This window comes from Strix aluco, chromosome 2 (assembly GCF_031877795.1).
Source record: "Strix aluco isolate bStrAlu1 chromosome 2, bStrAlu1.hap1, whole genome shotgun sequence".
Classification (NCBI taxonomy): Eukaryota; Metazoa; Chordata; class Aves; order Strigiformes; family Strigidae; genus Strix; species Strix aluco.
The window spans coordinates 61,280,990-61,306,776 of NC_133932.1; the positions used below are offsets into that span (position 1 = coordinate 61,280,990).

General features: G+C 40.4%; 1 protein-coding gene across 5 annotated transcripts in view; it reads left to right on the forward strand.

Moving 5' to 3' along the window:
- DHRSX (dehydrogenase/reductase X-linked) overlaps window positions 1–25,787 on the forward strand; it is a 173,797-nt gene that overhangs the window by 107,488 nt on the left and 40,522 nt on the right. For 4 of the 5 annotated variants that reach the window (XM_074814921.1, XM_074814925.1, XM_074814923.1 and 1 more), the window contains exons 4-5: window positions 1,641–1,742; window positions 16,755–16,962. In XM_074814921.1, the coding sequence (XP_074671022.1) occupies window positions 1,641–1,742; window positions 16,755–16,962 (310 nt within the window). The remainder of the gene's footprint in view (window positions 1–1,640; window positions 1,743–16,754; window positions 16,963–25,787) is intronic. The other variant, XM_074814924.1, reaches the window with a different exon arrangement.

The following is a 25,787-nucleotide window of genomic DNA, read 5'->3' on the forward strand; positions in this document are numbered from 1 at the left end:
TAGCCTTTCTTTCTGCTGGACTTCGCCACTGGAGGTTGCTCAGTACTGTCTGACTTTCTCAAGTTGAAACACCTTTTGCTCTTTCCTAGAAAATTCACTTTATGGAAGAGGTTCAGGTAAATCCACCTCAGAGCCCTAGTGTACTGGGTCTGGCTGGGGGGAAGTTGACAACATCTAGCTGACTGTCCCACCATGACATGTAGCAAACCAGAAGAGAGAATAGAATAACATCTGCATTAGACACTATTTTCTTGCTTAAAACATAGCTAATGCTGAAACAAACCAAAACCTGGCATGCAATATGTATACTTTTTAAAAGGCTAAAACATGTGGCTGAGGTCACAATTTTCTTTCCTTTTCCCCTTTGCAGAGTTTCTAAATAATTTGGATTGTTGTGTGGGAATAACTACTGCTGTTGTGGGGGGACAGGACTTGTTTTCACTTCATAGCCCTGGTTGTGGCTGTCACACAAAGCAAGGCAATCGATGAAGCAGTGCTGTGAGAGTCAGGAGGTGAAAGCTGAACAACTACAACAGGAGGAGAATTTTCAGACCTGATGAATTGAAAGTTATTGGGTGATTTAAGTAACATTTTTTTTTTTTTTAATTAATTAATTTTGTAATGTTCTGGTGAAGGTCAGGGACTGATTAGTGATTTAGACAAAGGATGCTTTTGTTAGAGATATGTTGTCTTGGAAATAAAAAAGTACCAGTGTTAAATGTATTTTGAAACACTTGACACCCTGCCCCTTGACCAACATCATTGCTGTAGGCAGACTGCCACCCCCACTGCCACCCTGCCTCTTGACTGACATGGGCAACATAGGCAAGATGCTGCCCAAAGTATCCGTGTGAGGTATGATCCTCTCCAATCACACTGCCATTGCTGGAGCCAAGGGGCAGTGTGACTCTTACCCACATTCAGAAGGCATTTACATCACTGGTTGTTGCTGCTAGGTGACCAAGTGTCGTGACATGTCATCACATCATGACACCAAGTGTCTCTGGATGTCCACCAGAGCCATAGAATCCCTTACAACGCCATGTTTGCTATCGGTGATTGGATGAGTCACCGTATGGGCACACTGTTGCTCATCTTTCCTACTGCCTCAGTAAAGCTTTGTTTTATAACGTGTTGTCAGACTCCATCACTGGACCACAGAAACTCAACAGATAATCTGGAAAAAAACATAAGGCAGCAAATTTGACATCAGAAACACAGGGAAACATTGTGGTGCCTGGTATGGCTTCTCCTCTCCCCATTTGGTTTCCAGCTGCCATGTCTTGATCATTTCAGTACTGAACAGCTGTAACTCCTCTTCATAAATAGTAGCAGTAGTAAAAACAGTAGGACTGGGACATATTTGCTTCGTTTGATATCCTTCTTCACCTTCTGGCAGCAGCATTCCTCCTATTTGCTCTGTGAAGAATCAATAGTTTAAAAATAGAAAAAAAGGAAGAAAGGAGAAAGAAGGAACCTTCTGAAACCAGCTTCACCCATAATTTTCAAAAGCCTGGTTTATTTTTAAAATCTTTACTTTCCTGGTGACATTATCACAGGAGTCTTTGTTGATGTCTATATGTGTGTTTTTATATCATTGTAACTGACTTTGTTTTTGTTTGTCTCCTCTTTTCTCCCAGTGGAGTTTTTATACTGTGATTTGGCTTCCATGAAGTCTATAAGACAATTTGTGCAGCGGTTTAGAGCAAAGAATTGTCCACTCCATGTCCTGGTGAATAATGGTGAGTTCTGGTTTTTAGTTCACATATCTGCAGGGGATGATGTGATAAATGGGGCTCTCATCTGTCACCTCACATTTCAAATCAATTATCTGAACCATACGGCAGGTTACAATATGACTACATTAACAGGTATGTCTTTCTAGGAGGTAAATTGCATTTTTTGGAGAGATTGTCAGCTGAGAAGACTGAACACCTCAGTGCCACCCTTGCTTGTGGTGTTAATGCAAATCTTGTTCCTTTGCCATATTTTTTAGCTCTCCATCACTGAAAATTATGCAGCTGCACAAGAATCTGAGTATCCCTAGTTAAAAAAAAAAAAAAAAAAAAAAAAAAAGGAAAAGAAAGCTGTACTTTATGTCTGTAGAAAACCTGTTCTTTCACCTTTATTTACTTTCTCTCCCCTTATATTTTCCCTATATGAACACATGCATTTACTGCGACTGCCTGGTAAACTGGGTTGGGGGGTTAATCCATCTGAAATATAATCTGGCAAATCATCCAGTGACCTCAGAGCAGTCACTGCTTAGAAGTTGTCCATAAAGCTGCGTCCTCAGTGGTCAGAGAACACATTAAAAGGACAACATTTATCTTTGCATCCATACAATTATCAAATGAATCTCATTACTCTTAGGGATTTTAACTTTTGTTATTCACATAGTGGCCATCTAATTGTGTTTTATAGCCACAGAGTTTTTGGAAACAAGCCCATACAATATTTTTCCTCCAAAACCCCTGCATACTCTGCATGCACTTTCTAAAGGGGAATTTTCACCTGTCTATTTAACTAGGGGAAAAACCCGCCAGCAACAATTTAGTCTTCTTTTAGAAGGTTTCTGCTGTTATGTGCTGCTGTTCTTCTTTTCCCAATTAGCATGGATTTTTATTAAGAGATCCCAAAGAACATTTTCTGGTTTTCTGTGTACCCTTCAGTCCTAGTGAGGGCAAATGTGCTGTAAATAAATGGACTTGTTACATTCCTTGATGCTTTAAAGAGCATTCAGTAATACAAGCAAATATTGCAATAAAAATTCAAGAGTATTTTATGTCCTGATTGATATGAAACATTCATGAAATGTTCAATTGAATGTTCATTTATATTTGATTAGTCAAAAAAGCCATTATTATTTTAATTGTGCAATAATTAAAGGTAGTGGATATTTAATCCTGGTTACAAAGTCTTTCCAGTTTTACATGCCTACTTTTAAAGATACAAACTGTTACACAGATGGGAACAACAGTATTTGAAAAACCAGCATTTTGTGGAAAGAAAGGTTTTCAGAATTACGCACCTGTCAGGCATCCCCTGCCCTCCACCTGTTTTCTGTATGATCAAAGCCAGGACTGCGCAGCAGGGGCTTGAGGGCAGATTTGGGGAGAAATCATGGGGCTGAAGCAACAGCACAACTGGGAAGCCCTCTTGAATATAGGATTTTGTTCTGCCCTAGCTGCTGCTGAAGCAGGATGAATAAAAATTGCATTTAAATATGTCTTCTTAATCAAGAAACAAAGTTGTATGAAAATAGATCTTCTAATGTGCCTAACATGATACGAGAGCAAAGAGTGTAGGCCCAAAGCTTCTTAAAAGAAAGAAGCTTGACACTAATATTTGCCTGAATCAATCTACTGACCTGCAAGAAGGTCATTTGATTTCACTTACACTTGGTTACCAAATACAGTTGTCAAGAGAAATCTCTTGTTTGAGAAAATGCTATTAGAAACTACAATGAAATGAATGCTCCAATTCTGCTTTTTGCTAAATCTTTAACAGAATCACAGAAGCAATCACGTCCAAATCTGCAGTAAAGATTCCCGTATAATTAGGTTAGTCTCTGACCATTACCTGTTAAGTCACCAGCCTCCACTTCTGAAAGCTCTTTCCTGCTTTTTTTTTTTTTTTTTTCTGGTCCTTCTTGTTTGCTCTTGTAAATAATCTGTAGCGTTTAGTTTTGTTACTAGTTTCATACTGAAAGCCCAAGTGATTTCTTGGAACATAAGAGGAAAATGAACATACCTAATGGAGGAGAAATGGTCTGATACAAAATCATTTGAACAGCTTCTCTTGGTTTTCCATCAGTGTTGAGCACATCCAAGACAAATGCTGATGTTTGCGCTAACTGGTAGGCTTTTCCTTTCCCCTTTCCCTTCCTCTTTCCTTTTTTTGTCCTTTTTTTTCACTGTAATGCAATGCACTAAGGAGGAAGATTCAATCCATCATGGACTGCAGGGCTGGAGGCACTACTCACTCAAAAGCCTCATCACAGTTGCCAGCTCCACTGCCTTCACCACATGATCCCCTGAACACAAGTTTGGAAAAGGACAATGCTTGCAATATTTAAATGTCTGATGGGAATGAGTTGTTGGGCAAGTTGTCAGTGAGTGTGTATGCTTTCTGTCAGAAAACTCTGTTGTCAGTAGGAAGACATTTTGCATGACCATTAGATGTCTTGCAGGTCATCTCATAATGTCATGGTTGATTTTCTTACATTTCAGTGTATGCATCTAGAATAGTAGGTTTCTTAATATCATTTAGTACTTTCTTATTTCTTACAGATCTTGAAGGTCTAGAGTTCTTGATATGAAGAGTTATTTTTATTTTTTAGCATATGGGGAAGAGTCTGTGGGCCAGGTATCTGCACAATACGTTTGTAGGCAGTCATATGCTTTTAAGAGTCTGACCCAAAGTCTGTTAGGGCTAATGGAAAGTCTCCATTAGGTTTTGAAAATCAGACTTTGTGGGGGGTCCCATGACTTCTGAATCAGACCATTGGCAACCTAATAAGAATTTTCCTCTCTATCTTCATAGAACCAAGCATTCTATTATCAAGGACTGTAGCCTTTTAATAGTTTTAATGTAAAAACGCCAAGAACTGTTACATTTCTTTTTTTTTTTTTTTTTTCACAATATATTTGTATTATTTAATTGCTTTAAATCAAAAGATTTTAAATTGATTGATATAATCATGTCTATACATTAGTGATCTTTCCACATCTTATCTTCATGAATATATATCCTGTATGTATGTGAAGGGATGTGATTGTGGGCTTGTGTGAATCTATCAAAAAGCCAAACAGTTCAAGATGGATTGAGGAAAGTTCTAACATTATACAAAAATGCAAACTATGAAATTAACATTGAAATATTATTAAAGACAAGTCATTTAGCATGAATTACTGTTCTAGGAAAATAATCAATACTACACGTCTGACCTAAGATTATGAAATTTGACAGTTTTCCAGGTCACTGATGTTTTTTTTAAAAAAGTATCTCTATCACTTGCTCTCCATCACTTGCCTAGCTCAAGGATCTAGTGGGAAATTAAATTAATAATAAAATCCTGAGTTTCAAAGTATTCTTCTAGAGCTAGACACCCAGGTCCCATAGAAATTTAACTAGAGTTTAGGTATCCAACTAATTCAGCCACTTTAAGAAGTCTTATGTGAACATTTAGGACATTCAAAATGGAGATCAGTGCACTAGAGTCACCTCCTCTCTTTTTGTTACAGTTGATTTTAGCATATACATTTAACTTTCTAATTTCTAATTTAAAAGGAAAGATTGGTTGAATGCACTCATTATTTCAGCTGACAAATAAAGGCCTGTTGTTCCATTACTATGCTTTCTGCATCGGTAATGTGCATGCTCAGCTCTTGGTTTTTAAAATAAACAAAACATATTAAAGATGCAAATAGAGTATTACATAAACATTTTTAAAAAAATATAATGTGCTAGTGCTAAAAAGAGAAAAATGCTATGACACAGAAAAATTCATTTTCTGTGGAAAAAAAAGTAAGCTAAATAGCTGAACTATGAGCCACAGAAAGATGGATGCAGTACAAGCAGTTTAGAAAACTTAATCTGACAGAAGGTCAGAAGAATATGTCTTCTAGTCTGCTAATTAGTATGGGTGCCAATTTTTCATTTTTGTTTTTGAGAACTGTCTTTGTACATTTGAAAAGCATTTAACAAATTATAATGTGTACACTAGTGTAATTATTTAATATGTTTGTTAAAATGGTATTGCTGTTAAGGCATATTAGAAAGTTTGCTATCTTCCTGTGATTGCAAAACGGACTGATAGGAAAACACTTCATAAAACTCCATGACCAGTAGCCACTGTTTCATGCCAGAGAGCTTTTTTCTAGCTTGAAGTCAGGCATTTTCTCTGTATACTAGAAATGTTTCTCAGCATCTTGTAGTTAATGTTTTTACTTATACATTGTTTACAGTACTTAATGATCTTAAAACCAAGAGAGCTAACAATGAAAGTCTTTCCAGTACTTAAAGGGAGCCTACAGGAAAGATGGGGAGGGACTCTTTATCAGGGAGTGCAGTGATAGGAAGAGGATTAATGGTTTTAAACTGAAAGAGGGTAGATTTAAATTAGATATAAGGAAGAAATTTTTTACTGTGAGGGTGGTGAGAGACTGAAACAGGTTGCCCAGAGAGGTTGTGGCTGCCCCCTCCCTGGAAGTGTTCAAGGCCAGGTTGGACGGGGCTTTGAGCAACCTGGTCTAGTGGAAAGTGTCCCTGTCCATGGCAGGGGGGTTGGAACTAGATGATCTTTAATGTACCTTCCAAGCCAAACCATTCTATGATTCTTTGATTCTATAAAATCACAACATCTTTAGTGATAACAGAATACCTACAGATACCAAACATTCATGGTCTAATTCATTAACAATGAAATACCAACTACCTACTCTGTTGCAGTTCACTGTGATTTTGGTTGCAGGTTAGGAAAGGAGGGAGAGAAAATGACAAGGACATTTAATATATTACTTAGCATGCACGCAAACAAAAAAAAAAAGAACTTAGAGATTTCAGGATCTTATTAGCCTATTGTAGAGAGATTACAGTTAATATATTTCAGGTTGAAGCCTATCTAAGCCAATTTAAAATGAATATTTCTGAACAGCTGGCTAATTCAGATGTTCATATTTCATACTTTGTGGATCATCTGAGAAATCTCAGTCTCTTGATAGAATGAATAAGTCCCTATAAGCTTCCTTCTTTAGTTCTTTGGCACAATAAAAGCTGTATCAATAGGTAAGCATGTGATATATATATATTTCTTTGTGTTACCTTCACACAGTTCAGCCATGTGCCGTCCAGCCATAATCCTTTGCAGGGAGCAATTTGAGTAGTCCCATACATGCTGTCATGGTTGATCACATATTAAATTATTCTTGTGTTTGAGTATTTGCAGGATCAGATCTTCAGAAGAAGTCTGAGATTGAGGGGTGGGAACAAGTGGATATATGAAATACAAACAATTTTATAGGTATTATTGATTAGTTAGGTTTAGCAATAGTTACATTATCACGGTGGGATCTATGGAAAGATCCTGTCCTACTGCATTAAGTAAGAGCCAGCTCTCTGTAGCAGCTGCAGGCTACAAAGGCTGTAAGATGAGAGAAACCCCAGAGAAGTGGAAATTCACTGGAGAAGGCCCTGAGGGAAAGTTAGTGAGGAGGGTTGCTGTTGACTCTAGTGGAACTTGGATTTCATCAAAAATAATGCTTCTCCTCCAGACACACAGGAAGCCTGTGGAAGCCTGTGGTAAACTTAGGATCTGATATCTCATGAATCTTGTTCCAGCATCTTGCTTACAGCATCATGTTTCATATTTATCCTTCCTGGAAGACAAATTAGAGCAATATGTAAGCAAAGCTGAGATGGAAAAGTAGTAGAAGGACAGGGAGAGAGAGGAGGATAAGCAGAAGGGAAGTGGCCCTTTACCTGTATGTAATGGATGATAGATACTACACATCATGGGGGAGCTGGGCCTTTGAGAGATGTTTAGAGATGGCACAGGTAATTTGAGGTGGTGGGGGGATTGGCTTAAAATGGATATTCCATGAACGATGGGCAAAACTAGATTTGTAAGGACACTAATATGCAGCATTAATGCGTTCTAAAATGAGAAGATAATCTCAGAGCCATATTTTTTGAAGAAGCTCAGTGTATGACAGATGCCATTTACTCAGGTTTTTCAGAAGAGGTTATCTTTATAAGAGAGGTGATGGGAAGGTATGGGGAGGCTGGCTGATCACACACTGCTCTTTACAGGTATTAGGTGCCTTGGGTACTGGAAGTAACTTGTCTGGGCACATGTGTCTGAGCACTATGATACTGCTGACGGTATCCAACCCAGCTTGTTCAGAGCAACTGAAGGTTGTGAAATGCCAACATTTACCTAGTGTCCAGATTTTTAGCAGCAGTCATCAGCTAGAGCTTTTATTATACTTGAATAGCATTGTTGTCTGCCAGAATGATATGTATCCTATATAAAGATATCAGATTTCCTATAAAAGGTTTATTTTTTATTAGAAGAACTAATAAGTTAAAAGAGTAATTTTAGACTACTTCTGACTTTCAAACTGTAAGGATTTCATTCATGAAAATCCTGATTTTTGTTTGATACTGTCTTTGCCTTTCTAATTATTTCCAAAGCTTTTTCTGTGTCTGTGATATCAAACACTTTGTGAGAAGGGAAATATCTAGGCTCCACATGCTGTAGGTTCTTGACCCATTTGCTTTTATGTCCTGAAAGTGAGTGTTTTATCAGTGGAAGACAGATACAAAATTCAGCTATTGATGGATTAGGAAACCCAACCGGTTCTACTTAAGTATGTGGAACATTCGCCCCTGGCTTTTCTGAGAGGCAGGAGTGAGACATGTTTTATTCTTACCTAATCCTTTCATAGCTTTTAGGTAAAAATACTTTTTATGCAAATTACAAAACAAGATATTTTACTTCTAAGAGAACTTCCTATTGAATTAGAAAGCTGTGACTGACTTTCCTATTTTCTGATTGTGAGTGGGATAACTCACCATTGTGCCAACTCAACCAAACAGTTACTGAGCATACTTTTAGGAAACAAAGTTTTTTTCCAGCCAGATCCAATAATGAATGCTCTGATTTATTTTAGTGTATAAACAACACCCCAGTTATGGATCGTATTTTCTTTTTCTGACACATTTTCCAAGCAACTAGCGTGTGCTTTCTGTGTTCACTATGTAGCAGCATGACATTGAATCAGAAAGTGAATCTGTTCTTAAGGAGATATTGCAGCCTGTTCAGTTTTGTTCTGAACCTACCAAGATTTGCTTGTTGTTCTCACAGTCCTTGAATGTGGATTGTCTTAATTTTTTCTTCTTTTTCTTTAACCTACTGATAAACTAAGAGCTTGTCTATGCTGGAAAGCTGCATTGCTTTATGTTCTTTGGCACAGCTAATACAGTCCACTTCTCCCTTGTGGGCATTATAGGTGGATCTGGGAGCACTAGCAGTAGACATTACTCAATTTTCATTTCCTTAGTAGTTAGCCAAACTTTTAATGTTTGGGCTAAGATTTTCCATGCCAAGTATTTGCCTTAGGCTAATTTATTTTTATGTAGTTTTTTGTAATGCCAGATAAAAGAGTTTAGCTGTTTCCAACAATGATAAGAAAAACATCTTAGGGTTTTTTTAATGTTAAAAATGATGGCAAGTTTCTTTAGAAAGGCTCTGGTGTTATCACAGTTTGGAATGAGGACTTGCATGCAGGCAAGACGCTGCCTTTGGGTCAGAGGCAGTTACACCTTTTGCCACTCATGGAATAGTCCCATGATGGGTCAAGTCAGAAGCCTGTTAAGCACTGCAGTTTGAAAACCATCTTTTACATTTTAATTGCTAAAGATTTTACCTGTACCAAGTATGTCTTGAATTGAGACCGAGCAGGTCTTTCTGCTGGAATCACAACCCCAAGCCATGGTGGGAAGTACTGCATCCAGGCAAGTGCACTGGCACAGAGGCCGGGCAACAGCATCTCGTCTGCTCTCCGTGACTGTCTCTGAGCTGGGGTGGAGATGGGCACTGTGGCTCACTTCAGGCTCCTCCTGGTCTCTCCATTGTCCAGACTGGGGGTCTGGGTCATCCGTGATCTTTGTGACAAGTTTCTGTCCCACAAAAAGCAGGCTATGGGGTGGGGAGAGGTGGATGTCAGGTGATGGGTGTCTGGATTTTACTTTGATATACAGTTGGAACATAACAGTGGGACTGGGACATGATTTCACCACTCTCAGGACCTAAACATCTTGCCAGACATGGCTGGTGAGCTGATGTAGCTGGTGACCTCAATTGGCTAGTGACCACATGTCTCTGGAACTGCTGGCTCTTGCATTTTTTTGTCATAATGAGAAAGCATGTAGCGTGGAATAGGAAGAAGCCTGGTTTGAATGCAGATGGGACAAGACTGTAATTTCCAAGAGAGACAGATCTATATGAGAAGCCTGGGTGTGAAGAATTGAAATAAAATAGAGGCAGTTAAGGCTGGGAGGTTATAAGGGAGAACAGCAGAAGATGGAGTGGAGAGTTGATGGGAGGGAACAGGACTGTCAAGTGGGAACCATTAGGATGGGGGAAAACTTGATGACAGTACATTTGAGTTTGCTGATTGAAAGACTTTTAAACAGAACTAAATTATGAATGTAGCGTATATTCTTGTTCAATATCAGGAAATTCATAAGAGAGCAAGTATGAGGGAAGGGATCTGGGGTGAGTAGTGAGGATGAAGAGAGGTCTTATGTATGTCTGAACTGCAGGAGAGGTCTCAGTCAGAGTTTGCAAGTGCTTAGATACCACATAATTTGCAAGGATTGAGTCCCTGAGGACTAGAGTCTCTGTTGTACACAAACTGATTGAACCTTTTCTTGCAGTGAGGGAGTTCTTGACTGATGTCTTTTTCACGAGTTTACTGTTGTTTAACAGAGATGAGAATTATCTCCCTTGGTGGGGACGTGATTGGAACCTCTCTCTTCTATTTAGCCACTGACTTCAATGTAACTTGTAGAAATTAATTCTCATCTACCCCTGTGTCACAACTGGTTGATACTGAAGAGGGGATGGGGAAGCTGGTGGAAGTCTCAGAGCCACAGATTGTGGTCCCCTGAGAAAACCAGCCTCAGGAGCAATGGAAGGGTGAGCCAGGCATGTGACTAGCAGATGCCTGCAGGATGCAGAGTGAGATCTATGAGATTCAGACACAAAGGAGCTAGAGCAGCTGGGTAAGAAAATTAGGGAGAGCAAACTTACCATTTGCAGGGAAGTGAGAGGCAGATGAAGCTGATATGCGTGTCTGGGGCTGATCCTCTCCCCTCCTTCCTGCACACATGCTGTTCCTTTTTATGATCAGCATCGGGTCACCGGGTTCTGGGCATAAGGGAGGGAGGGGAGCGCAGCCCAGACCTTAGGCTGGGAAGCAGCACACCGACCTTGGCTTCGTCAGTGCTGTGCATTTTGGCTGGGACAGGGAGTTGGGGAAGTTGTCAGGAAGCCAGCATGCAGAAACGTCAATGGGCAGTGCAGAGCCTCTTGCAAGGGAGCGAGAGGTGGGAGACAGTGGGAACTTGCTTAGCCTTGCAGAGGCTCAGGCACACTCCTGTGGAGGAGTTGTTCTGGGAAGAGGCAGGAGAGACTGAACCCTCTGGCGATGGTTCTCCTCTGCAGCCCAAGACTGGGTCCCAGTGCTGCCCTGCTCTTTATCAAACCTATTTTCATGGTGGCTGGTCGCCTCCAGGGAAGGTACATGCACAGGGCACTGTCCCACCACTGATGCCAGACAGGCTCACAGCAGATGTCCTGGCATCTCCGCAAGGGTCAAATGCCTTGGTGTGGACTCTAAGTGTCATCTAGGTGTCATCGTTTTACCATGGGGCAAAATTCCTTGCTTTGCTTCAGTTCCCTCCTAGTTTGCTTTAGAAAACTGCATATACATATATAAAGAGCTCCAGAAGATACTGAGAAGTGCAAGGGTCTGAACTCCCTCTGGGGAGACAGGAAATAGCACCATAGCATTGGAGAGCTGTACCAAGCTTCATTTGTATTTTTGTGATTTTCTTCTTAACTGTTTGGATTTTTGCCTTTTCAGCTTTCATATACTGTTAATCTGGCTTCTGTATGTGGTCCTGTCTAGACTCCAAACACTTTTCTGGGCTCTGGTTTACAGATGTAGCTTAGCAAGCAGTGTGTTGCAGAAGTGCTGTAAATTCACCTCTCTGCAGCCCAGACGAGACACACCTGTCAAAAGCAGTTATGTGGGTACAGTTGTGTCTTCAGTAGGCACTTCTGGGGGTAATTCTAATAAGGCATTGCACCTTCTCATTGATCACTAGCCAGGAGAGATCCACAGGACAGGCATATTCTGGGACAGCATAGCCCAACTGAACGAAGTGGAGCAAGCAATTTAGTGTAGGTGGCCTAGCCAGGAAATGCTGCTATACAGTTATTGAGATGTTCACTCCATTATAGCTGTCCCTATTCAGGAGACAAGTGGGCTGTACTATTTTATACATAGATAGATCCACCCATAGATCTTTTGGTGTATGAATGTGCAGATCAGAGCAGTTTTGACACTGTTAAGTGAGGTAGGTTGCCTCATGTGGCTGCACTTATGGGATGGAAAATGCTGCTAAATCAATCAGCTACACCAGTACAAAGCCTGTATGGAGAAAAGGCTTTGTGCTTTTACTCAGAGTTGCTGTCTCTATTAATTTTTCCCCTTGGGAACTTTTTTTTGGTACATTATGTATCTCTTCCTTGTAAATAGCAAGAATTGGGTAAATGTGGTTATATAGGTTCACCTCCTGCTGTGAAGGTGTTATATGTAAGTGTATGCAGCTGTCTTCTTGTGTTGTCTGCTCAGCCTTTGGGTTGCTGGGGATAAAAGGACTTTCATGTGGGGGCACTGCATCCAAACTCTCTTCCATGAGCCTGGCTGGGAAGGAAGACATTTTGTTTGGCATGTGAAAAAGAGATTTTAAATCTTTCTTTTGTAGTGAGTTTGAGAGAACTACCTTTGAAAACCTCCAAGTAGCTCACTGAAAATAAATCTAGATGAGTGAAATACTTGTATTTTTAAAGCTCTTAAAAACATATTTTATAATGGAGCTGGAGGATGTCTTTGCAGTGGGAGGTACAAGAATTACAGCAATGTTTACCATCATCTGCAGTACAGGCAGGCATGGTACAAATTCTCCAATATAATCCAATAAAAATACGGTATGCCTGGCCTGTAATATTTACAACTGTCATAAACTTTTGGTTATGCTGTGTGCTGTATCAGATCCATTATGCTCTTAAAATCACATAAGACAATTAATTGAAGGATCCCAAACCAAGAGTTTCATTAGAAACTTCACAGAAAGTAATGATAAATGACTTTGCAAAGACAGTTCTCTTGAGGTGTATTCATTCTTTGAGAGAAAAATATGACTATTATCTAGTCATAAAAGTAAAAAAGGATAGATTTTTTTTCTATTCATTATAGATAATTAAAATGTGTATAATTTGAACATATTACAATAAATGCATAACTGCAGCACATTAGAATGTATTCCTATATCTATAAGAACAGTTGTTAAGCATAGTTATGCAGCAAAATATTTTTCTTATTCTAATTTATTTCTACTCTTGCAAAATCCCACATCGATTTGTCATTTAGGCAGTTTTCTGCATGCATACTGTCAGCCTGAAGATTTCAATAACAGCTAATCAATTACAAAGTAAAATCTCATGTTCAGCTTAGTTATGAATTCATTTCCTAAAGCAATTGTGACCTTTGATGTCCTAAAGTGACATTTAAAAAAATAAATCTTCTAGAAACAATCCAGCTAAATCAGAGGGGAAAATGTATAAGAAAGTTGTATCAGAACCGAGGCGTTTGACATTAATGGTCTATGTGCTGCCACTTCAAACTTCACATGCACTCCAAAAAACTGAGAACTGACTATTGATAATTAAAATCAGAAAGGTACTGGGTTGTATGGATTCCATACCAGACGAATAAGCAAAATCATTCTTAGATTACAGTTAAAAAGTAAAAAAAAAAAAAAAAAAAAAAAAAAAAAAAGGCATTTTTTAATGGTTCAGATAGTATTGGATTAATTGAAAGAATTAAAAATAGAAGCAGCTTTCATTCTTTGAGTTACCATTTGGGGCCCTTGAGTAAAGCTGATGATGTTTCTGGACAAAAGAAAATCAATAGCATGCTACTTTTAGTATCTACTGAATGTTAGGTAGTTAATAATTCAAAAAAGAGAGCTTGCTGCTACACTTACAAGGTTTTCCCTTTTGTCAGAGAAGCAGCCAGGTACAGTTGCCTGTTGAGTACTTCTTTGTATGCTCTCTCTCAGTGAATTAAAATGGCTTCTCCTCAAATAAGAGAAACTGCCCTCAAATTGCAGGGCAAGATTTTTTGATACCCTTGATATGAACCACCTCAAAGATGAGAGCCTTTTAAAAAAAAGTCTTTTAAAGGTGTTTTGGATTCATATTATTTGACCAGCTCTTGAAGACAAAAAGGAAATTATAGTAGCAACAAATGCAAGCAGAGGTGATTGTGCCTGCTCAAGGACTTGACCACAATTTCTACTCAGAGGAAGCTCCTGAAGAATGAACAAAATAATTTTCGGGAACGTGTATCTTAACAGTTGTGCACTGCATGAGTGAAAACTTTTCCCATCTCCTGACCTGAGCTCAGATCTGGTTTTTGCTTCCAGGATGTGCAGCACTGATGGTGGAGACTAATTGGGGTGAAGGGCAAAGCCTCTATGTGCTTTTTAAATCCCGCGCCTCTCCAGAGGTCGAGGGGGCAGTTGCTGTAGCACAGGCATCCTCCGGGCTGATGTGAGCAGTGACAGCCTCCCCGGGTTTGCCTGCTGGTTGTGATGCAAAGCTGAATGGCTGTAGCAGCCATCTACAGCACTCTTCTCCAGACATTCCTCCATCCCTCTGTCTGACTCAGCCAACAGAAGTGTGTGTGTGCATGGAGGGGGCCTATAGTGAGCTCTGCAGCAGCCCCGGCAGATGTAGAAGCAGCACTTGCGGTTCACATCAGCTTTGCCCTGGCAAGGCTGTTTTGTGTTGGCTGCCTTTTCTTGGGCTTCCATTTTACCAGTGTTGCTGCAAACAGACCTCTGGCAAACTGCTTCTTTCTGTCTTTTCCAAGTGTCAGAGCATTGGAGGGCAGGATGGGCCTCAGAGAGATGCAGATCATTTCCTTGTACCAGCCTCGGTGCTCAGAGGTGCAGTAATGTTCCCATCTGCCCTCCAACAGCTCATGCTAAGCTCTGTGTCTGCTAAAACTTGCACTGTAGCAGGCTGAGACTTGGTCTGGGAGACTGGGATTTGTTGCCCTTTCTGCCCTTTCCTTCTTTCCAGAAAACAAGAAAAAGTTGCAGCAGGGCTTGTCTCACATTTATGTCTCTCCATAACCTTCACGCCAGTGCTCAGTCCCGGCCACTGTTCTGGATGTCATTATATGCCACACATGCAGATTACAGAGGAAATGGCAGTCTGTTTCCAACTCTGTGAGCAGTTACACCGTGCGTTAGAGTAAGTGCTGCTGAGGAAGGAGAATACAACAGGACACCTGACCAGACACCCTCTAATTTGTGTCTTCCCCTTGTTAAAGTTGAGATTTGACATGCAGAGAAACCACACCTGGCAGCTGGATTTTCCTGTCATTCTGAAGTATCTAGGAAAGTGGCTGTAATGACACAGAGAGATACCAATCAGAGCTTTTGTAGAACACCATCATGTAATTTGCATTGTGTTTCTTTCATCATACCATCAGCCACCATCACTCATGTTCAGTCTTAAATTCTCCGTATGCAGGTATGCTGTGTTACACCCAAATCTTTTGTTCGCTCTGTTTCTTCTCCTCATGCTGCTTCTCCAATTGCTCCATGAAGCAGTAGGCAGCCACAGGTGAATTGCTAAGGGTGTTGGCCATGCTAAAAAGATCCTGAAAATATCTCTTCAGCCCAAGCAGCAGTAACGTATCAGGACTGTCAGGTGACAGAACACCCCAAAGAAGGAGTAGTGTAGATGCACAGCACGTGCAATTTAAAATGGTCATTTAATATGCCATCATTAGGCTGACATCAAGAAGTGGAATGTTAAAGGCTTTTTAATGGACACATGAAGTAGCATGAGGATTAAGCTGACACTGTCTCATGTCTGTGAGTAGAGGTGGCCTTTCTGCTGTTTCATATTCATGTGTTTTAGAGAGAAGACAAATGGCCTACAACATTATTCTCCATGAGCCACCTCCATCTACATTTAAATTACAAAGGTCAGGTCCACTTGTACGATAATTAAATTTTAATAAAATAAGAATAATTTATAACATTCAAGTCCGCATTATAATTGAGCAGGATAGCTATCCTCCACACAGCCTCAGTACACGGTATAATTTATGCATGAGCTCAGGATTCTCTGCAAGATGCTGAAATCAACATTTCATGTTAGGGATGTGGATACTTATTTTAGGCACCAAGTTTGAAACTTGTGGTTTGTAGAAATATATGCAAAAATATTGCCAAAATAAGCATTCAAAAACTCATTTCAGTATGCAGCTGCTTGTAAGCACAGTAATTAAGATATACTGGGCAAATATACTACATCTTTTCTCACCCACACCAGTGAGATAGAAGTTGCAGAATTCAGATGAAGACTCAACAATCTTTAAACTCCAGCCAGAACTCAGCAGAAAGCCGTCTGGGAGAGCAGGTCTGCTGCTTAGCCTGGTCTTGTCTCCACTGCTCTGAGCTCTTTGATGGAGGGAATGCTGTTGGGATCTCCCAGCTTCCACCTATTGTAGATGGATTATGGTTGTGGATCTGCAGCATTGCATTCTGGCACACCAGCAATGGATTAACTCAACTTTTAATGTCTTCAGAACACTTTTCACAAATGAATACATTTTTCCTCACAATCCCGCAAGGAGGGAGGGAGGGAGGGAGAGAGTCAGTCTACCTGTTTTCTGGATAAAGGAACTAAAGTAGGGGTTTTGACATTTTTCTTGGCAGGAATCAATCAGTGTTGGCTTTACACTTCACATGCCATCACCACTTACTCATTGCTTTAAATGCCATGTTTACACTCTGCAGCAGAAGACCCATGCTCCTTCTAGTTTGCTGCTTCTCTGAAACAAATCAATAGGTTTTACCTCTACTTTCTCCTCCAGCTGGGGTGATGCTGGTCCCTGAAAGGAAGACAGAGGATGGGTTTGAGGAGCACTTTGGCTTGAACTACTTGGGACACTTCCTGTTGACTAACCTCCTCTTGGATACGCTGAAGCAATCAGGAACGCACAGTCACAATGCTAGGATCATCACTGTCTCATCAGCCACCCATTATGTAGCCAAATTGCACTTGAACGACTTACAAAGCAGGTACCGATCAATTTTTGGTATTCATTGATCTGTAGTAAGGGTGGGCAGATTAAACGCCAACAGAATTGTTACTGAATACTGAAGGGGGGGGGAGGGTATTGCCCTTTTTTTTTTTTAAATTAATGGTGATTCTCAAGCCATTGCTTAATATCTTTCAGGCTTGAACAAAGCTTGCAGCCTTCAGTCAAAGATACAAATAATTTATAAGCTTGTGAACTCTTATACTGAACCTTGAAAGACTTGCTTTCCTTTCTGATTCTTTATACTGCAGTGATGGTTGTGGTGCAGAGCCTGGGCTCGTCACTGCCTAATCAGGGAGACTCTCAATGAGTGGGATGTTTTAGAATGGCTTGGGTGAATGCTAATAGACTTTGTCCTCAAGTGAATGCATACGTAGAGGCCCTGATCCTGCCCTCAGATGGGCTCAGACAGATGCCTGTGGCTGCTAGCTCCCTGCCCATTAAGCATGGGGCTTCTGGCTTGGCTCTGGGGGGGGGCAGCTAACCCCACCTGCCCAGCTGCCTTGCAGCTTCACCTGGCCCACATGCTGCCTGCTGCCTGCTGCTCCTTCCTCCCTGGCATCTCTGCCCTGCAGCACACTGTTCTTATCCTCCCTTCCCTCTGCCTCTGGCCTCCACCTTGTCCTGCACCACTCCTGACTCCTGGTCCCCCACCTTGGCCTCCCTCACAGCCCTTCTCCAGCTTCCCCCTCCTGCCTCCCATCCCCGGGCTGTGCCATCCCTCCCAGCCCTGTGGTGCTCACCCTCTCACACATCAGCCCGGTGATTCACAGCAAACGCTGAAGCCCTGGCTCTTGTCTGTGTCACTCCCTGCGCTTCCCTGAGTGTTTCCTGAGATCCAAGTGTGCCGCTGTCCTGGGTTTTTTAACCCAGTAAGATGGGTTAAAATGCATGGCTGTCTTCTGTCCGAGTACGTTCATTTAAGAAAACTGTGGGTGAAATGTCTATGGGATACTTCTAACATTAGGAAGATATCAAATGATGCAGTAAATGTCTCTGGTGTCATACAGGAACCACGTAGAGTTGTTTAGTTAATTGAGGAATGGGCAGGATAACTGAGATGATAGATAAATTTCAAAATTTTCCCATACTGCCACATGTAGCAATTACATGCTTACTGATGGGCTCAAACAGAGCCTGTGTTCTGATGGGCGCCAGAGCATCTCTGTGTGCACGGAGCCAGTCTGAGCTTTGCATCATTTCCATCAAGAAATTCTGTCTCTGTCCTTTGACAGGGACTTCAGCACATGTTCAGAGGCACCTGGCCTGAGGTTTCATTTTGGATCAAAGACTGAAATTAGAAGTCTGGGCTGTTTCCACTGCAGACATTTTACATGTGAATGCTGCATTAAGCACGTCAAACTTTTTGTTTGACTTCTGATTGCATACTATGGCATCAGTTTTATTACAGGCACATTGTTTCAATTCTGCAGGGTAGTCACAGTTTAATCTCTTGCTTGTAAAACAACCACAGGAAATTACCCTTACTCTTCACTTGATGTATGTATTTGTTGCTTCTGATGGGCATGTGCTGGATGGCACCACACAAGGGGGCTAAGGTGAGTGTAATTAGTATTTCTTTGGGATAAAGTGCAGAATGCAAAATTAAATGTGGCTGTTCTGTGTCCCTAGATAACAGTAGTTCTCTTGATTATAGCAAAGCCTTGTACTGTGCCTCTTTAATTTAGGATCATCCTTACCTGTGATTCATCATTATTAACTCATATTTTAATGGAACCAGAAATATTTCAGTTAGGAAATTTATGGTTGAGCATGAACATGACCAATCTGATGTAAAAAATAATAATATACCAGTGAGATTTACCTGCAGCTTTTGTGCCAAACCCTGCCCTTTACATTTCAATTTTATTGGTGTAAGGAGAGCCATAAAGGACAACAGAGTCTGGCTGATTTTGCCTACTCTTTCCCACATGGATGCTCTGAATCGCTCGGCGGCAGCAGTGGTGCCTGCTTTCTGAGCACACAGGCACAGCAGTGGGACCCAGAGCGGGCTGTGGATTCAGCTCAAAACCTTTTCTTTGTTCAGGTGCCGATAAGCTCCAACTCAGGCAAACAGTTATCGCATAAACAGTGCTCCTAAAAACAGTGAGATCACTTGTGTGTTCAAGTGTGTCCCTAGTGTGAGCAGGTGGTTTAGCAACCCTGGAGGACTGTTGCGGGGTACCATACAAAGGCATTGCCTACACCACAGGGCCTCAGAGACACCTTGTGTTTCAGAGCAGTGTTTAAGAGCTTTAATGGATGCAGTAAAGACAGCCATGGTAAGCACTGTGGCATGATAGTGTTCCATGAATTGCCACATTTTCCCGGTGATGCCATCCCTCATTTTTGCCGCTTGTGTGAATGGGAAATATTTCTAAATATTTTATACTGGATTTTTCCTTGTTTTGATTTGCCCTAGTTGACCATAATTAACTTCATGACTTGGGTGTATGTTCACAGATAGGCTGGTAGTCATTAACCTTGCAGGAAGGCAGCAAAACAATTTGGAGTCATTTATTCATAGTGGAGAAAGGGAACTGTACTCAGTGCTGGAAAAATTACTGGTGGCAGCAGACTGAATTGTTTACCATGCTTTTGTCCCATTATTGCTATATTTTGGTTGGGCTAGTGTCCAAACTGGAGGTGAGTGATAATGGCAGAGGAGGAATTCATCCGTCAAACATAGCAGAGAAGGAAATGCAGAAGACTGTCTTGACATAAAGGAGACAGTAAATCGATGTTCAGTTCTCTGCTTTACCACAGATTTTTCCATGGGATCGTTCTCCCACTTGGGAGACTCTGGGTTGGCAGTCACAGTTGTGGCCATCGCTCCCCATTACTTGTACTTGCTGCTCAGAGATCTGAAGCTAGACATCATCCATATCACAGTGACCACAGTGTAACAGAATAACAAATAATTGTTGGAAGGTCTGTGCAATGAACAGTATTAAATGTAGCTTGTGTTACTGTTTTCCATGTTTCCTCTTTGGTTTGTTTTCTGCCATCTTACCAATCTGATTTATCCCATGTTTCTCTTTTCAGGTCTTTTTTGGTGGGAGTATTAATTTAACTTTTTCTTGATTTTCCTTGCATTTTACATTATTGTTCTTCCTTTGTTATCTCTCTCTTCATGCCTGCCTTCTTGATTTCGGTGTTCATAGTTTCATCTTCACCTGTGTCTTTTGAGCTTTTTTGTCTCCATTGCCTTTTCCCTTCCTATCTCATAATTTTTTCCTCTGTTGTTTTTTTTTTTTTTTTTTCGGATGTGTCTTATTTCTGCCCACCAGTTCATTTCCTCTCCATTTATCTTCCTCTTATCTTCTTCCCCTAGCACCAGTCCTATTTCTCCCCAACGAATGTCATTTCTCCCTCTTCCTGCCCATCCTCTTCATACACACCAATAAAAGAGACACAGCATGGGTACACCAAGGCAGGACAGAGCTTGTTTCAAACTGGCAGGGCATAGCTTGTTTCATGTGTGTTATTGAAAATGCAAATGCACAAGAGCAATGACTGTTCTCCCAGTTCTTTTGCTGAGGGATATATGAAGAACATCAAACACCTTTGTGGTCTTTTAGATCCAGACCATTTTCAACAGCAATCACATGAGTCGACAAGGGGATCCCTAAGGCAAATCATCCTCCTTCATCCCTACTTTGAATACGACTGTTTTCAAGGAGGTGAAGGTTTAACAGAAACGCTATCTATCTGCAAGTGTTTCAACAGTGGTGATTTCAGCAATTATGTGCTGAGGGTAGTACGCTGTGCACTCTAACAGCATAACTGGGATGTCCTTTCTTCCTCTTTTGCCTGCCTTTATACTTTCTAAAGTGAGAGGAGAAAAAAATATGGTTGTGAGAGAATATGGCTGGCTGGTTTTAGCAAGAGCTTGAGAAACATTGTGCCATCCTCTTGGGTTGAGATAGTCTTGAACAGTGCATTAGAGTTCATGGTGCTCTCACAAGGCTGGCATGGAGGGCATTCCTTCAAGTACTCTACCTACCAAAGTAAGAAGGAATTTTAGGAAGGTAAAGAAAAGAGACCTTATTCTCTTTCCTGGGCTGTGGGTCACACCTGAAAATGTTTCCTTTCCCAGGGGTTAGCATCTTTGTGTGTTCTGTCTAGCTTTTTCTCCATGACTAACTATTCCTTTCATCATTCTCTCTTTTTGCATGCCAAATGGGCCCTGTAATGCTGTGAATCACAGATCTATGAACTCCCCAACCACAGTAACGCAGCTCCTTTTCTGGTTCACATCTCCTGTATATTCAAGAACAGTCAGTCATACTTTTTCTGCTCCCTTTCCTCTGCTCTCCAACTGCAGAAGGAGCTGGTGTTTTCTGTAACTCTCCAAGCTGGTACGGTCCCCAGATAATTTCTGGGTTTTTTTTCCCTGTAGCCCTAGTTCATGAATCATGTCAGGGACAATAGAGATTGAATGAAAGGAATTGCAAAGATCCCAGCTGTCACATGTGCATCCTAGATGGTGTAAAATAGGGTAAACAGCTCTGCCCAGGAGCTGTGAGGATGCTTTGGAGGCCAGACAGCTCTAGTTAAACTCCTCTGTTAGGCAGTTCATATGGGCTGTAACAGGAGGTGTCATGTACTGTTGGGGAAATCTGTCTAACAAAGTCTCTGGAGACATCCTGTTCTTGGATGGGTGTTGTCCTTCATCTTCACTTCTTGCATGTGTATGATGTTTGTTGGTAAATGAAGTTACATTAAGTTTGGGCGGAAAGTTGAGGATTTTGTCCCATCAGCATTGCTGAGATTTTGAAAATATTGTCCATGAATAACAATGAAAAGTTAAAATGTCAAATTACTTTTGGAAAATATGAATTCATTTTTCAGACCAAATCCCTTCATTTCAGTGATTTCAGAATATTTTATTCTAATTTATTTGTAATTACACTTATGAGTACATTGTCATTTGTATTTTAAAGTATAATGTTGATCAAACTGAAACTCCAAACCTTTAATTTCTAAGTCATCCTGTTGAAGTAAGGTATCTCCATCAAATTACTTTTTTCTTTTTTAAGCTGGACATTTGTTTAAAACAGATTTTTTCACTAAGAATGGTTTGATGAGTCAACGTTTTTTGAATGAAAACCCTTTTTAAAAAAAATTCCCAGTTGGTTCCTCCCATACCTTTTCATGACTGATCTGTTACTTATAGTTTCTTAATTCTTTATGACTAGAAGAACTTATGGGATGTACAATATCTTCAATTCAAGAGAAAACAAACATGAAGCTGATATAGTATAGTAGTACCACAGTACTATTGTTTTATTTCCAAATTTTTAAATAATAATGGAAAAATTGTAAAAGTAAGTAGGAGGGATTTAATATATTACCCTTTTATTTGGTAATCCATTTTAGGCAGTACAGAAGTCTTTCGGTCACATATAAAGACCTGTGTCACTGGACTGTTGCTTAATAAAATGCTGTTAAAACTACAGAAATTGTAGTCATAAAAGATTCTTCTAGACCGTAAGATAGATACATGTTATTATAGATTTTATTTTACTTGAGGAATATATGGTTTTGTTTGAGTTGTATTGTTTAAGCAGCTTCCTCACAATGACTTTTATTGCATATTCTAGTTCTAATTGCAAGATAAATCTTGTTCCCTTGACAGGACCAAATATCAACTGCAGCACACTGCTGTATTCAGTTAAACATGTCCTTCCTGCAGCAGGTTAACAAGTTTTCCTGTCTATAGTTAGATGATAAGTATTCGAATGCTTAGTGCATATATGTAAGGGTATTTTAGTCCTTCTTTGCAAAATGCTTTCTGTATAAATGCAAAAGGATTTGCTGCTTTGCAAATGATCCCTTGCATTTGCAGCAATTAGCATTAATTGCAAAAATTGGCTTGCTGGCCTGGAAAGTTAGTGTACTGGTGAAGGCACAGATCTCAAATTCTATAAATTAATTTTTAAAAAAAGTGGGCTATTATATCAGCAGACCAATTCATCAATCCAAAAGACAGAGTTTTAGTTCATATGCAGCAAGTGTTTTATCCATGTTGCAGGCCACAGGTGATCCCTATCCATTCCTGCAACTAATAATGGAGAAGAATTTAAGTCAGGATGCCAACTTTGGGAAGTTTTAATTTTACATTTATTGGTGTATTTTCGTGCTGTATAATATGTAGGGTTCATTGGTTTCTGATGAACAATAACACAGTGTAACGCTACTATCACAAAGGTAACACCAGACTTTAACATGTTCAAGGAAATTAAATATAGCTATTTTTTTGGGTGTCACAATGTTAAATTCCTTCTTGTCTGAAAGAGATTAATGGTTTTAACACAGGTTTATTAATAACTGTTAATGATTTAATAAGACAGTGTTTCTGAACTAGTTTAAAATTGCAACATGTTGGGAGGTATATGATATATATGGTTGGTCCTGCTGCTCAGCCTGTCCCTGCACAGCGCATTGCGTGGGAAAAGTCAACTCTCTGTGGCACACAGGACAGTGAATGTTGTAGATGTGCTGTTTTCCAAAACGGCAAGACAGTTCAATGGTAATTTGAAAGTTAATGTACTGCACTTGTGTGACAGAGAAGGCAAAAAGGACTTGCAGTGAATGCGAAGTGGAGATAGCTTGTCACCCTTGAGAGGGGAAGGTTAGTTTAACATCTCCCTGTGAGCAAAAAGTCTCATTAAGGCTGAGTGAACCTTAAAAGCTTTGGAGTTCAGGTCCTGGGTGATTATTGAAATGGTTTTAGCATTTGTCTCAATTGCTTTAAGTACCACCATCCTCACAGTACCTTTTCAGTGGAGTTGTCCTTCGAGCTGCCTAGTGTAGCTGCGGAAAGCTTGCACACATGCCTGTAAATCCCTGTGTTAAGAGAAGCAGTCAAAATGATCAGCTCACCTTCCACAAATCCCCTCTGGGTTCAGCCCTGCTGTTGTTCCTGGTTCTTCACAACCATACATCCCTGATCTTGCCACGTGCATTAAGGATTATGAGGTGTAGTGGAGGTAGGCAAAGGCAGATTTTTACCTCTGTGATTACAAATGATAACTCTTAACCTTTTCTCTCCTCCCTGTCATAAACCTCTTCTTTTGGTGAAGGAGAGCTTTGCTGTTCAAAAGCAGACCAAACATTTGAATACTTAAACCTGTGAAGAAAAATTGGTCTTTTGATTAAACCAAGTTCTCTATTAAAAAATGTGAGTTTTATGAAAAATATATTTTCTAAATCAAATAAATCACTGTAAGACTAAAGTATTTTAGCTCCCAGAACTTTTAATAGTGCCAGAATATCTTATACAGTTGTAGCTTCATTGCTCCATTTCTTCTGTTCTTGTTATGTATCAGGTGCTGTGATTGCCCTGCACTTCTTGTCATGGGAGGTGGAAAGTGGATGTACACAGCACTGTCTCAGTCTCCCAAGAAGGACAGAGACCAAGGAGCACTGTGGCTCACAGTAGCTTTCTGAGAAGCTCAAGAGCTTTTAACAGTGATGCTAGCAATAATATGGTACTGCAGAAATGTTCAAATTAAAATATGAATTTTGCATGAAATCTTTTGGTTCTCAGCTCAAAGGTGGGGGTGTTCAGTATCTGAATTACCACCAAAAATCAGTCAGTCTGCCAAAGGAACAGTATCTTTTAATTTTTTTTTCCCAGTGAGAGCTGGGGCAGGACAGCTCTGTGGCTGTGTGTTGGTTTTTCAGGCTTTGGACATGAAACTTCTCATCATTTCCTGGAAAGCCAAACCTGCCTGACTTCACTTGCTTCTGGTGTGTTTGCAAGTTGGAGACATCTCACACGCTCTGACCCCAGGCCATGCCATGCCCCTTCTTAGGAAATGCTTGGGTTTCCATTACAGATCTCTATTTAGAGTGTTCCAGGGTGACACAATATTGGGAAATTTATAAAACAAAACCAAAAACCAGCTCTAAGGCTAAATGGTAGAGAAAGTGATTGGTGTCACTGTTCTTTATGGTACTTTGAAGCACCCACTTTGCAATGCTGGCTATGGACCACTTTGAGCCAGCTGTTATTTCTTCTTTAACGTCCCCCCCTTCTGACAGAGGGGAAGCCTTCTCATGACTGGTTTTAACAACTAGTTGTCTGTCTTTATAAGCTTGTTCCTTGTCTTAATTCATGTCCTGGGAGTTAATCACTTTTACCTCTCAGTTTGAAGCTGTGATATTCGTATTCTGACTACGTATGAAAACTTTGAAAAAGCAGATGTTTTTAGATTGTTTCAACAAATAACTGATTTTCAAAATTATTTTGTTGTGACAGACTTGATAATCTTCTGTTGCTTTTGTGGACAGAGAGTGATGGCATAGGATTTTCTGCACTGTATTTATAGACATCACAGAGAAAAAGGATTTTGCAGTCTGTGCACACTCAAGCCATGTTTCCCCTGGAAAGACAGACCAGTCCTTCAGTGTGGTGAACATCTGCACTTGCAGATCACATTTGGCTCCTCCTCAACTCCAAGGCAGTGCAGTAGATTCAGCTAACCACAAAATGAAACCTTACGTTATCTTCATACATACACCAACACATTTCATGTAGTCTACTCAAAATCTGCTAACCACATTTGGTGCACTGTGCTGGATTTGAAATGGCAGCACTTGATTATGCATAAGCAGACCCTACAGTTCCCTTTCAGTCCCAGAATGAAAAGCCCAGAATCTGCAGCTGGTCTGCAAAAGTCTACACCAGTCTTAAGATGGTTTTATCAAAACAGAAATAAGATTTGGGATTGTTCAAGTTATTACTGGGCCCTTTTATGGCCCTATGTGCATTCTGGTGTAAGGGAAGAAACCATA